At 41.0% G+C, this 14,542-nt stretch overlaps 2 protein-coding genes across 4 annotated transcripts; one reads left to right on the top strand and one right to left on the bottom strand.

Annotated features, from left to right (window-relative positions):
• Positions 1-2,934: 2,934 nt before the first annotated feature.
• On the top strand, positions 2,935-14,542 carry LOC115627519 (protein vav). Of its 3 annotated transcripts, XM_030523219.1 has the most exons (14): positions 2,935-4,359; positions 4,426-4,607; positions 4,941-5,015; positions 6,024-6,752; positions 10,175-10,283; positions 10,469-10,636; positions 10,822-11,025; positions 11,085-11,204; positions 11,273-11,389; positions 11,462-11,844; positions 12,486-12,863; positions 12,927-13,079; positions 13,877-14,048; positions 14,120-14,542. In XM_030523219.1, exons 1-14 carry the CDS (start codon positions 4,066-4,068, stop codon positions 14,177-14,179), a joined length of 3,144 nt encoding a protein of 1,047 aa, XP_030379079.1. In that variant the 5' UTR covers positions 2,935-4,065; the 3' UTR covers positions 14,180-14,542. The 3 variants fall into 3 exon arrangements, with proteins under 3 accessions (XP_030379079.1, XP_030379077.1, XP_030379078.1); XM_030523217.1 differs by lacking the exon at positions 10,175-10,283 and having other exon boundaries at positions 6,024-6,750; XM_030523218.1 differs by lacking the exon at positions 6,024-6,752 and having other exon boundaries at positions 2,940-4,359.
• Positions 7,761-9,992, bottom strand: LOC115627520. The gene is made up of 3 exons (XM_030523220.1): positions 9,628-9,992; positions 9,472-9,565; positions 7,761-9,380 (listed from the first exon to the last, which is right to left on the bottom strand). The coding sequence occupies exons 1-3, from the start codon at positions 9,665-9,667 to the stop codon at positions 8,330-8,332; spliced, it is 1,185 nt and encodes a 394-aa protein (XP_030379080.1). The 5' UTR covers positions 9,668-9,992; the 3' UTR covers positions 7,761-8,329.

Raw genomic sequence — 14,542 nt, 5'->3', positions numbered from 1 at the left:
TTAAAATACGAGCTTCAAGTTGATTTAAACAAGCTTGAAAACGTAAGCTACGAGTAAATGGGAAATTTAAATGAAACTAGAAGATTTTATTTCAGATGAGTCTTACAAAACATTAGAACATTAGTTGGAATAGTTAATAACAATAATAACAAAAATGCACAAAGAGCTTTGATCCCTCTGCTTGGAAAAATGCTATGTTAGCCTTTTAGTTCATAACGTTATTGATTCTACCTGCTAATCAACTTTTTTTGGATTCAATATCTTACAAATAAAATCCAATCCGCCAACATACTCATGCATATGCATATGAAAAGAGTGCATTAAAAATATAACTGTTTAACGACGATAATGGCTGTAAATCTCTTTAGGACAGTATAATTACCAATAGGTTAGATTAGGTTGACCCGGTGGACCGTAGGCGGCAGTCCCACATAGACCGGATAGTTGGAGATCGGTAAGGGTTTATTGTTAGTATTCCATTAGCAGCTTGCTTTGTTTTGCGAACGCCAGCAGTGCTTTCGGGGAACATTTACCTGTATCCTCCATCCTATCAATAAATTGAACTGCTAAGTTACATTGATCCTATTGCTTTCGAGATTAAGGTTATTGACCAAACCTATAAAGATTTAATCTCGGAGTACGTCATAGAAAAAAAAAATAGAACAAGTCGGTGTGCAAAAAATGAATGTGACGCTTCGTGACTTACAGTCAAGGGCGTAGGCAGCTTTTACCAAAGGGGGGGCCAAAAAATTAAAATGTTGATTACATAATGCACGATGCATTTAACTTAATAATAACTTATGCATATGATCAATGAAAAAACTTCAACAAATCCAACTCAGATCCATTTTAAGGCGAAATAGTGCGTCACAATAATGAACGTGTCCCCCTGCCTACGCCCTTGCTTGCAGTATTTCCTTATACTGACAAAGAATACATTTTGGTGTCACAAACCCCTTCACGACTCCATAAGAACTTTCTTACCTTCGGGTGCATACAGGGTATAACTCGCAAAGAAACACGCAGCAGACGCGGCGCCTTGGCTTTTGTTTGCTCCAAAGTGGGCTGCAGGGGGGGCGGGGCTGGTCATAACAATGGCTGCCAGTTGTCATGCATTGGCTTAGCTTTTGTTTATCGATGCTTAAAATATTGCACGTTTTTGTTGTTGCCCTTGTTGTTGCTATATGCATAAGTATTTGTACAGACGTCCGTGTATTGTTTATGACTAAAGCAGACAGAACTATAAAACACAGCTGCGCCCACGCGTTGTTTATAAATGTGGCCAAGAGCTGTGATGCTGCTCCTGTTGCTCGCCTTTCTCATATTCCTAACTAGAGGCATTTGGGTATGTGCCTGGAACGCGCTTCCATTAATAAAAGGGGCAGCATTCACTCCCAAAGACTGGTTTGGGTTCGGGTTCATGCTTAGCCCTCTTCGACACGTCGGGGCTGGGCAGATAGGGTCCGGCTTAGTTCGGCTTTGCTCTATTCGTACCCATAGTTGGTGCAGCAAAGAATGCCGCACGAATACGTCTTCAGGGTGAGGGCTTATGCGACCCGCACCCATTGGCCGATTTGTAGTCACGGCTTTAAAAATACCTCTCTGCCTCGGGGAGTATGTTGGGCTTATGGGGACTCATGCAGCCAAGTAGTTCGGTAATATCTGTTGTGGGTATAGAAGTTGCGGTCCTGAAAAAAGTCGTAGTTCTGGCTTTTCGCATCAGGAGGGGATAACTTTGAAGAAGATAACAATTATTTTGATAAATAAATCAACATTTGGAATGCTGCGACTATAGCCGAACTTTTGGGTAATTGTTGTTCACAGTTTGGCTAGCTCCGCCATTATTAGTTTTTGAAGTTATGAACAATTGTGTGTGAAGTTATTAAATACAGTTTCCTCGCGAAAGCATACCATGTGCCGAGCAGAGTTTGGAAACTGCTTGAATAGACCCTACATAGTATAAAAGTATAGTATGCTTGCATATATATAATATCTATAATGTATAGATATTCGAGCATAAAATAATTTCCTTAATTTTATTAAATTAAAAATTTTGCTTTGAGCTTCAGTGCGCAATATTTGTTGTTTGTAAGAGGCCATATGGAAAAATATGGATAATAAATTTGGACCGACAACAATTTGGAGACACTTAGGAAATCTCAACTATGAAATTGCGTGTCATCCGTCCGTTATACATATGTATATGTATATCGTTTTGAAATTCAAGCTCCCCAGTTTCACACCACCCACCCAATCCCATTACAATCCCATTCGATGATCTAATGCACTGATTTTAATGCATTTAACAAAGTATAGTTATTTATTATAGACTTTACTTTTACTATTTTGTAATTGTTCCAATTACTGTAAATTACGAGCGACACATTTGGAGTGGCACACACTCTCCGCGCTCGTTCCGCGCGAAGCCACGGGCGCAATGACAGCCTGTTGGTGATTTCCAGCAGCGACCACTGGCCCCACAGAAGGATTCGCAAGCGCAGGGCCCACCGCGACTGCTGCGACATTCATAGTCAGCACAACGTATCCCAATCGTCCATTGCGCCATCACAGTGCTTAGCCAAAATGACAACAGCAGCAAAAATAACAACACGCATCCGCGTCTTTTGAACATTTTACACAAATATTTGAGCTACGCTTTATTTATATGTAGATAGCAAGACAATGAGGTGCAGCTGTTCTTCATTTCGTTAATAAAAGCAAAAGCATGATATTGTTATTTCGATGACAAATTATTTAAATATACCGCCTCACCGCAATGACGTATTTATGAACAGTGCTGCCAGCCTGCCGATTGGCGTGTGAGCTATCGATATGTTATCGCTATCGCGTCCGTGTGATAAGACAGCTGCAATTAATGTGACAACGCGCTATTTACAGCGCAGTGGCAGCACCGCTAACAAGTATTTGTTTTCCTTCAACATTTCCGCACCAGCAGCAACGATAACAACAAAAACAACAAGTAGATAAACGCACGCTTGCATTAACAACAGCGGTTTACCTTTGCCACGCATAGTTCGGTTTTTTTGTTCAATGTGCTACTATTGATAAACGCAGGCGCCGTAGGGCACGCGCTCACCTAAAAACGACAGAACAACAAAAAAAAGGCGCAACGCTAGCAAACCAGGAACAACAACAACAACTGGAAAAACTTCGCCACTCCACCACAATTTGGGGCACCCAGCAACAGCCGTAGCAACGAAACCGACCGACGCGCAAGCAACGCGCTTGAGATATACGAAATATTCAATATTTTTGCCGTGCTTCCCATATTGTTTTCCTGATTCCCCGCGTCCCAAAAATTTCTATCTAGTTGGTGTGAAAAATTATTGTGAAAGAGCCCGCACGCAAACATACACACATACACACAAAAAATAAAGTGAGCAAAAATTGCCTGTTCTTTTTTGCTACATTTGTTTGGTTTTCTTTTTTCCTGTGCGCTTTCGATTTTGTGGCTATTTGCGAAATCGACGAGCAGCGGAGCGAGCGTCTGCGAGCAACAAAAACAACGACAATGGGAAATATGTTAATTGTTTTTAATTTGTTTATCTCTGTGTTGGTGTGAGGCTGCAGCATCAGCATCCGATACATATGTGCGTACGTGTTTGTTTGTGTGCATTTATTGAGCGTATGAGCGCGAGTGTGTACCAATAATAGTAAAGAATTAAAGCCCAAATCAAAAAGGCCAGCCAGTCGCCCATATTGTTGTTATTGTTTTTGCTGTTGCCTCTTCTCTATTTGTATCTCTTGACGCAATTAACGCGACGTGCTGTACAATTTGTCGAACGGGCGCAACAGCACAAAGGCCTTCTGATGAGTTTCAATTGTTTTCATTAAAAAAAAAAGGGAGAAAAACCAATCGCACAACTAATTTTTATGCACCCCCGCATACCATTGACGTCGATCAACGACACGCCCCGCTACACTTGCTTCCACACTAACAAGGGGAACAAAAACAACTGAAGGCACACGCCCCGCGTAGCGCAGTTCCAACCCCGCCCTACCTACAAAGGTCGTGGCAATTGAAATCCCCACATACACATAGCCATGGCCTCCAACAATTTCGGCAGCATCGGCGGCAATAGCGGATCGGGAGGAGCAGCTGCAGGTGCAGCGGGCATTGCCAGTGCCGCCAATTCAGATCTATGGCGTGAATGTGTCGCCTGGCTAACTCGCTGCAAGGTAATTCCACCCGACCATAAAGCTGCCCTGCCCGACGCCGAAATTCGAATACTGGCAATGACGCTTCGGGATGGCGTGCTGCTGTGCAATTTGGTCATTCATCTGGATCCCAGCAGTATGGAGGCGCGCGAATTCAACCGCAAGCCACAAATGGCACAGGTGAGACCAGAAGGCAAAGGCCACAAAGCAATCAGAGCTTTCTTAATAGAACGCTTTTTTCAACAGTTCCTCTGCTGTAAGAACATTAAATTGTTTCTCGATGTCTGCCACAACCATTTTGGCATACGCGACCAGGATCTGTTTGAACCGACCATGCTATACGATCTGACCAACTTTCATCGTGTGCTCATAACTCTTTCAAAACTTTCGCAATGCCGCAAGGTGCAGCAAATGCACCCGGATCTGACGTAAGACCCCAAAACTAGTTCCATCAACTGAAGATGAGTATGACATGGCATGTTTAAGATTCGTTAATATGCATTTATGGGTCGTTTAGAAATTGTGATAATGACAATCAGACTACATAGTACTCAAACATTTTTATCAACGCCCTGCACTTCTTACTTCCTGTCCACATTTAAGCGGTCTACGTTTAAAATTTTATGAAATAAAATTAATATAGATGATTGTCGTTACTCGCTCTATATTTCCAAAATGATCCCATACCATGGTCATATTGTACTTCACCATAATAAACAAATGAAGATCGCCTACTAATTTATTCCAACACACTCTTGCAGCGGTTTCAATCTACAACTGTCGCCCAGCGAGCGCTCTCATTCGGATGAGGCCATCTACAAGGACTTGCATTCCACGTAAGTTTATATTCGGTTATCTTGGCTTAAGCTTAGTACGGCCCTGTTCTCTCCCGTATTATTACTGGTGGCGCATTTTGCATTTCCTGTCCCGAGAGTCGAGAAGCCAACTGCTTACCTACCCGTAGTACCCATTGTATGCTCACGTAGCTTGTCTGCCCTCAGCTGAAAAAAAATAAATAAATCCCCCTAGCGCCTCATACCAAAAAAAGTTAAGCCCATGTGTAGCTGCTTATCAAAAGAATACCCAACAACGTAGACCATGTCTCCAGTGTCCCATCACATGCCACTGCTACGACTAACACTTGCTCTCTCTTTCGCTCTTTCTTCATGTACAGTCAACCCAGTCTTGAATGAACATCACCTTCATGGTAGCATCGTTTCGTTTCGAAAATGTGTCTATTATAGACAATGTGGATGTAATTCGTGTGTAATTCGTTGTGCGAAGCTTAGAATATATATTTTTAATTCAGCGACAAGATTTTAAGGAGTTTTTTGTTTGTGTGGACATTCATTTCATGTTAGGATTGTTTTTAACAAAGCAATACCTGCCGTTCCTCCACCATTATGTATTGAAAATCCATTGTTATTAGGTTTCGGTAAATTGTTCTTATAAATTAATTAGTTCTAAAAGAATAGGAAGATAATGTTTAATTTTTTATTAACTTTTCAACAAATTCAACAAAACGTGATAGGAACCAAATTCAATAGATCGTTTACTCATATATACGTAAATAAAAGGTTTAGGCCGCAAACTCTACAAGTGTAAGTTAAATTAAATGTTAAGGTTTCAGAAAGTCTTTGAAACTGGAATAAAATATGTTCATCTTGGCCGGTTTGACTGTAAATTCATTCACTGTCTTTCTTCGTATAACACGGCACCTGCTCTATTTCTCTCTCTTTTACTCTATCTCTTACCGACTTCATATCTGACTCTGTGTAATGTTATACGCTGTGTGTGTGTGCGCGCATTTGTTATGATCCCAAACAACCACCTCGTGAATGCAGTGATATGAATAAGACTGGCAGCATTGACGCTTCCGGGTCCTCTTCTACCGAGTATTACGATCGCACCTCCCAAAGCGGCTCGCTGTCTGTGGAGGATGAGAACAGCGATATAACTATTGAGAATGGTACCGAAGACATCGACGACTACATCGAAGACTCCCTATCGAACATGTGTGATACGACAATTGACAATGACAGTGCCGGCATTGTCCACATCGAAGCAACACATTCCGTCCACCATCAAAACAACAACAATAACAACAACAACTGCAAGCAAACAACAGCCAGAACCAGTTGCAACTTGCGGGCTCTTTCATTGGACATGACACTGGACCCAGAAGACGGTGGGGGTAGCACTTCGGTCGCAGTTACGCCCACCCCTGAGAGCGCTGCGAACCACTCCAGCTCCAAGGAGTTACCGCCCAAAAATGTTCTGCCGTCGCGAACCAGCTCAGGATCTTCAGGAGCAGCTGGTGGCAGTGGCAGTGGCAGTGGCGGCACGCATGCCCCGACAATGCGCCATGTGTCCAGTTCCTCATCTACATCGTCGCTGTTTGTGAGTGAAAGCCAACGGTTGCAGCGCGCCGCCGCTGCTGTCTACAATTACCGCTCCTCGACGGCCGCAGACCACGAGTACGCATACATCAATGACATTTACAGTGAAGATGATGAGAAAGTCTACGAGGACTTATGCTACGTCACGTTCCAGTCCAAAGACAAACCAGAGGTGTGCTGCACTTTCCATACTAAACGTGCTATTGTGTCCTCCTCCCATACACCCACAACCTCCTCCACCACCACCACCACTAACAATCACTCTGCTATGAATCTCTGCTTTTGACTGTATGTATGTATGTCCACATACTCGCCACACAACCACTTAAATCATATCCAGATATACCCACCTGTTTTACACAGCTCTAGGCTTTCTATTTTTTTACATACATACATAATATCCCCATATCGGTTTGAAGCCGAACCTGTAGTAGAATGAAAATTTATTTTATTTATATAGTAATCTTCAGTTTGTAACTTATACTAACTACATCCACACATTTATACGACTTGTGTATGTCCCATTTGTTTCCGCACGCCATGTAGCCACGTACAGATCAAATAATAGGCGGTGCAATAACATAATATTACAATCAAAACCGTAAATAACATTTCTTAGAAGATTTGAGGTGGTGGTAGAAAATGAAATGCCGATGCAAAAATATTATAGCTTTAGAGTTGTTGACAGTATAGACAAAATTCTATAGCTCCTCCGCTAAAGGATCAGATATAAAAACGAAATTCTCAAGGAGCCACATTTGACAAGGAATCTTTTCATGAAATATCTTAAAACCCACCCATGTCACTTGTTAAACATTGTACCCGAAGACTCTAAGAGTATACTAAGAAGTCTAAATTAACAGGTAGAAGAAGACGTAGCAAACAATGTTATTGGTAAACGCATATACATATTAGTCTTGAGAATTTCGGGACCATAATACGACAAAGATGAAAGTTAAGGTTTTTTAGAAACAATACATACATAGCCTTGTTATTTAATAAAAAATACTTCAGCTATCAGCAGGAGGGCTCAGCTTTATGTCGCTTTTTGGCACTATCCGAGCAATATGCTGAAAAAGCGATTATTAAACAGGCTATAGCTGGTTCTTTTATTCCCCATCGGTCGGATTCTGCAAGAACAATTATTATTGTAGTGTAGATTAAATGAAAGGTGTCCGCGAATTAGGTCATCAACAACAACTTTATTTGTCTTTCTTAGATAATATTCCTTAAAATATTAGGTATTGTACATAGATTATGGAGCGGTGGCCCGGACGCCTGATGAACATTGCCGTGAAAAAATTTATATTTATATTATAAGGGTACAACAATTAATCTTTGGCAAGTGTTGAAAAACAAAAAATACTTTGGCATGCCGAAGGTTTTCTATCTTATGCAAATCATGGTTTGCCGCTGCTCTTGTATTTTGTTGTGTAAAGTAGTGTGTTAGTTTTTATGTAAACTATACATATATCATTACTTAAACGAGTATGTTTTAAGTGTATTTTATTTTCTATTATGTCAATACGATCTCAAATCGAGTGGCGCTTTTGCTTTTCAAGTCTTTTCATTCAATAATTTTGATTTTCTTGGTATATAATTATGTATACTTATGTATGAATGAGATGCAAAATTCAATTGAATGATGGAAAGTGTCAAAAAAAAAAATCATGTGTAGTAGTTGCGTTGATAATGAGGAACATGTAGCATCTTATGCTTGAAGTTCTTCGCATCTCACCTCCCGGTCTGTATTAGGCATTGCTGTCGCTGTCGGTGTTGTCATCTGTACTAGAGCTGCTATTGGAATCGCCTAGGTCCTGACCCATGGCAATTAATAGATCCACATTAGCGCTAGGCGCCAGCTCCCGCAGAGCCTGGCCCACAACTGTGCACATAGTAGCTACGCGCAACTCCATGCGCTGCTCATAGTGACGACGATGGCGATAATACTTTTCCTTTTCAGTCAATTCCTTCTTTTTCTTGGGTCGAACACGGGGTCTGTTTGCCCCATGGTCGAAGGCAAGTGAACGTTTGGCGCTCACTTTGCGAGAAAATTGATTGTAGTTAGATTTGGAGACTTCCTCACCAATCATGACTGGACCCATTTCGTAGTCATCATCGATCTCCACACAAGATTGCTCCGGCGACATGTACTCGCCAACAATTTCTGCTGGACTATTCCCTCGTTCCAGCACCACATCCAGCTCCTGCATCCTTTGTACACTCTCTCGCTGTGCACCGTCGCCCGGCTCAGGATTATGATTGAAGTTTTCGCGCTTAGGAGCACACACCAAAAGCTCCGTCTCTCCGTTTGTGGCCGTTGTTGCCGCATTATCTTTCACATCCTGGTCGGCTTCGTCTACTGGTTCCTCTTTTACGCCTTCTTTGGTATTACCGACAGAATCCTTCTGGGGCATTGAATCTTCCGATTCCTCACCCTCATCTTTCCTTTCAGACTTTTCGCCAAAACTATGATCGTTAAGAACACCCAGCATATGAGGCGATAGCTCGGCCTGATCACAAGAGTAAACACCAACTATGGCTAAATTGTTGGTTTGTTCATTGGCCTGATTCGGTTCCTTCAGCGCATATGAATGCAGGTCGTTGGTCTTTTGATTCATGTAGGCGTGAATGAGGCTGAAAAACTCCCATTCCTTGTTTAAATCTGCAATCGATTTATCATCCATAGGGGAAATAACAATTTGGGCCTTCAGCTTGCGATAACGCTGAACCATGCCTAACCACTGCTTGCGCAGAGCATTCTCGCTGTGGTCGTTTATCTTAGCCAAGTCCTTAAATTTTCTGAAAACAGCAGCAACACAAAAATTGTTTCAAAAATAAGATCAAACAATGAGTTTGCAAGAAGGTGCAGAATTTTTTTATTTTTACTTACTTCCATGCATCGATGTTTGTAGGAGAGTGCTTCGAGAATAAATCATCATGGGCAATGCGCTGCATAACTAACTGGCGCTTCTCCTCCACGCTCCCTGCATAGACATATAATTCAATTAAATACTGGGATCCTCTAGTCATCTTATACGGTACTCACATTTCTTCGAGCCACTTTTCGCGTATGTGTGATGTTCCATGTGTTGCCGTCTGACGTCCGCTTGATTGTTTTAGCTCAGAATTTTGGTCGCTTTGGTTCCGCGTTTGGCTTCCAATATTTGCAGCTTTAACGCTGCAGCGTTTAACGTCGCCGTACAAACGTGCCCGTGAAAATGCAAGAACCTTGATCAAAAAAGTTGCAAGAAATTGGGAAACGAAGCAAAATTAAAATAAATTTTATCTTTTTGCCACTGCTGCCGTCGTGCTGCCTAAATGAGAAATCTTGCACACCACTCTTACAGTCAGATGTTTTACTCTGCCCAGATTGATGGCTGAGTAGAACACGGTTGCGTTAGTGGCAACTCTCATAAGCTTTTGAGTCGGTGCTACCACATCGATAACTACAATCCAGCGCTGCCATACAACCAGCTGAAAATGTACTTCACATGCGCGCGTATTAAATTCTATTTAAATTGGAGTGCATTTGTAGTTTTTGTACTTGTTTTATTTTTCTTATTATTTTATTTTTTATTATTTATTTCATTTAGTACCACCGACAATATTGCATGCAATGGAACCGTTTATGATCACACCAACACTAAAGAAGAGGAGGTCTACCAAGACTTGTGCGCATTGCACAGAACGAATAGAAGCCAGGTAGAATATTTATTTGTGATTTTTTTGTTTTTAATTTTGCACTGCAAAATTTGCCATATGATAAAAAGCTTGTCAACAAAACAGCTCAACATGCATGACACTGCGTTTGTCCCAGCACAAAAATTATGAGCTCTCTGTACTAAATTGAGTTTTACAATTTTAATGTTGCATGCTGCTTTATTTAGACTACATCGGCAACTAGTTTTGAGCAACGTGACTATGTTATACGCGAACTCGTTGATACGGAGTCAAATTATCTGGATGTGCTGAATGCCCTAAAGGCAAAATTTATGGCCCCTCTGGAGCGTCATCTGAATCCGGATGAATTAAAACAAATATTTCCACGAATTCGGGTGAGTATTGTAGGCTAAAATATTTTTTATGGTTCATTAGTTACCATCAATATAAAATAGTCCTTTTGACGAGGTGGGCCATTTATTTTAACAAAATTTGTGCCTAAGGAACAAGACTTACCAAATTTCTGATATCAATTTATCATTCTTTTTTTAATCGATCATGTGCGTCTGTTTTAATCCAGGAGTTGGCCGATATACACACCAAATTTCTGGACAAGTTGCGCGAATCCTTGCTGCCCAACACCGAGCTGAAGATGGGCCAAGTATTTCTGAATTTTCGCGAACCATTTCTGATTTATGGCGAATATTGTTCATGTCTGCTTAATGCCATTGACTATCTGGCCGATGTGTGTAAAAAGAATTTGATCATCGATCAGTTGGTGCAGGTAAGCAAATCCGTACAATTGGCTCATCCATTTCCTAACTAACCCAGAAATGCTTTTAGAAATGCGAACGGGACTACAATGTGGGAAAATTGCAGCTGCGTGACATTTTGTCAGTGCCCATGCAGCGCATACTCAAGTATCATTTGTTGCTGGACAAACTGGTCAAAGAAACGTCCCCTGTACGTTACAACTGCACATAATATCATTGAACAAAAATTAATGAATACATTGTTATATATCCCGTCAGGCACACGATGATTATCGTTCCCTAGAACGCGCCAAAGACGCCATGATCGATGTCTCGCAATATATAAATGAAGTAAAGCGTGACTCCGATCATTTGGTCATTATACAGAAAGTCAAGGCAAGAGTTTTTGATTATATTTTAGAATTGACCCAATCTAACGAATGTATATAATTGTATTATTACAAACAGGACAGCATTAATGACCTGCACTTGCTACAGAATGGCAACGACCTTAAGCAATACGGCCGCCTCCTGTTGGACGGCGATCTGCACATTAAGGCCCACGAGGATCAGAAAACTAAACAGCGCTATGCCTTCGTTTTCGACAAGATTCTCATATTGGTGAAACCTCTGAACATTAAAACTGGCGATATGCAGTACACGTATCACGATTCACACAAATTGGCCGATTATCGTGTGGAGCAAAGTCACTCACGCCGGACTCTGGGCCGAGATAATCGCTTCAAGTATCAGTTACTCTTTGCACGAAAATCTGGCAAAACTGCCTTTACACTCTACCTGAAATCGGAGCATGAGCGTGACAAATGGCGCAAAGCGCTCACGGACGCGATGTAAGTGCGGATTGAAGGTTTTTCCTTCTTAAAATGAAAACTGTTTCCTCCCGATAGATATCTATCGAATGTACTTAATTTCGAAACCAAATCTAATTGGTGGTCATTTAACACGCAGGGAAACAAATTGAATTACTTAACACAATACTTAGTACTATTAAGAGACATTATTTAAGTCCTTTAACTGCACTAAGTATCCGGACTTTCACTGATTTTTAGCAAGTAGCTTATTATTAAAGTCTTAAAGCAGCAGTCCATTCAAATTGTATTTGCAAGGTCGAAATTTTGGTTACTGATTTAACCTCGTCTTGCTACACCCTCGAAATAAGTCTGCAAAGAACGCAGGGTAGTAATGTTTAATGTTATTATGCGAACTTCACATCGAAAGTGAATTACTTAGATTTTCCAATTCGTACCTTCTTGCATACCTGCTACAGATTCTGCAGATTCTGCACACTGCTCATATTTTACAAATTCTGTATGTATTGGTCTTACCCATAAATCGAAATAATTCTGTAGACAATTCGCTTAACATATAGTTTAAGATTGTTTTCGTACTCCGATTATAAAATTTAAGGGAAGCGTGTTTCCACTTAGAATACCCTCAGGTTTAATATCTTCAATACTCCACCTTCTTTCAGGGAAAGTCTCGACCCACCTGGCTGTCGCAACACAGACCACAAAATGGAAATCTACACCTTTGATGAGCCCACCACGTGTAAACATTGCTGCAAATTTCTCAAGGGACGCATTCATCAAGGCTATCGCTGCAAGGTATGCCAGATAAATGTGCACAAGGGCTGCATTTCCTCGACAGGACGCTGCAAACAGAATCCGGTTAGCATACCACCGCCTGTATGCGATCGACAACTATCCGAGTTCAACTGGTTTGTGGGAAACATGGATCGAGAGACGGCAGCGAATCGCCTGGAGAATCGACGAGTTGGCACTTATCTGCTGCGTGTGCGTCCCCAGGGAGCGTCCTCGCCACACGAGACCATGTACGCGTTGAGTTTAAAGTGAGTTGACAACCGTTCACTGTTTCTGAATATGGCACTACATTATTTTTGTTCACGTTGTAGAACCGATGATCATGTAATCAAGCACATGAAAATTAATCAGGAGAACGATGGCGAGTCCATGCTCTATTGTTTGTCATCGCGGCGTCACTTCAAGACTATTGTTGAACTCGTTTCGTACTATGAACGAAATGATTTGGGCGAGAACTTTGCTGGGTAAGTTCTATATATCTTCATAATTACGAGTATGTCTCTACAAGTATTATTAGCGCCAGTTTATAGTTAATAGAAGTTTGCATCTAGAGCACATGTTATTACTATCTTACTTATTCAATAAGTGCTACCTCAGCTTAAATCGATAATATAATTTCATGCATCGGCATCTATATAGTATAGTAGATAGTATAGTACATCAATTGGAACAAACCTAGAATGTACATCCTCATGTCGTTTTGTGTGGTCAGTTGGTTGCCTTGCTTATTCGCAGTGGCCACCAATTTTTGAAATGTTCAAATTCAACAGTTGGAGGAATACCAGTATTTCCAGGTTACTCAGTCAATATAAAATTCCATATCCTGGCTGAGCAGGTGGACAGATTTGTTCGCTCTCTTTATGTGCCCCCAATCTTGCCTGGACTAAAGATTTAGCCTGATTTGGCAGGTCCTTTGATTAGAGTTAGCACCAACATTTTTATTATCTCACAATGTTGTAAGTACCTGCATTTTAAGCGGACTTATTACTGCCTTAATGTAGTTGTGCAACTAATTTGAAAATTATGTACAATAAAAAAAAGCTCTTTGCGTCATTAGGAATAAGTTTTTCGTAGGAAGGAGTAGTGATTGAAACAGGAAGAAGGGCAGCCCTTCGACTAACGATCTGGATTTATCTTGGCATTTTAATTTTATGAATACTTATGTACTTATTAAATTTTACTACCATTTTTTAAACTATAGTTAAATTCAAATGAAACATTTCAAATGTATAGTAATACTGTACGGTTTCTTTTCCCACAGGCTCAACCAGTCTCTTCAGTGGCCGTTTCGCGAGGTTATTGCCACCGCCCTTTACGATTATGAGCCAAAGGCAGGCAGCAATCAACTGCAATTGCGCACCGATTGCCAGGTGCTGGTCATTGGCAAGGATGGCGATAGCAAAGGCTGGTGGCGTGGAAAAATTGGTGATACGGTAAGTGGTTGGCAAATTATTATATGAAGGCCTATTTTCCTATTTAACTTTTTTATTTCCTCCCCTGACAGGTTGGCTACTTTCCCAAGGAGTATGTGCAGGAGCATCCACCAACTAGCGATGAGCTTTGATATTACAATTATGAAGTGTATTTTGAGCCTAAGACGGCGACGCCCACGAGCAACAGCTCCATGGGCTTAGGCGTAGCCGTCTGTGTGGACGTGGACGTAGAGGTGCGAAGCGAAGCCATTGCTGAAACGAATAATATAGCTAATGAGGTTGAGGAGCGTGCCGCTGCTGACAACAATAATTGTAGTTAGAACCACAAAAAGTATGACATGCCTAGCAAAAATGTGTAGACATTATTGTTGGACTTGTTTATCAAACAAATCTTTAGTTAAATTAATATTTTATGTTTTATAAATCATATTTTATATTATTTTAATTTTTTTTTTTTAATTTTTTGCGTTTGCTCGAAACATTTGTGCCAACAA

Source organism: Scaptodrosophila lebanonensis, unplaced genomic scaffold (genome assembly GCF_003285725.1).
Source record: "Scaptodrosophila lebanonensis strain 11010-0011.00,11010-0021.00 unplaced genomic scaffold, SlebRS2 tig00000096-arrow-pilon, whole genome shotgun sequence".
Classification (NCBI taxonomy): Eukaryota; Metazoa; Arthropoda; class Insecta; order Diptera; family Drosophilidae; genus Scaptodrosophila; species Scaptodrosophila lebanonensis.
The sequence above is the reverse complement of the archived record's forward strand: the minus strand, read 5'-3'. Positions and strand labels throughout refer to the sequence as shown.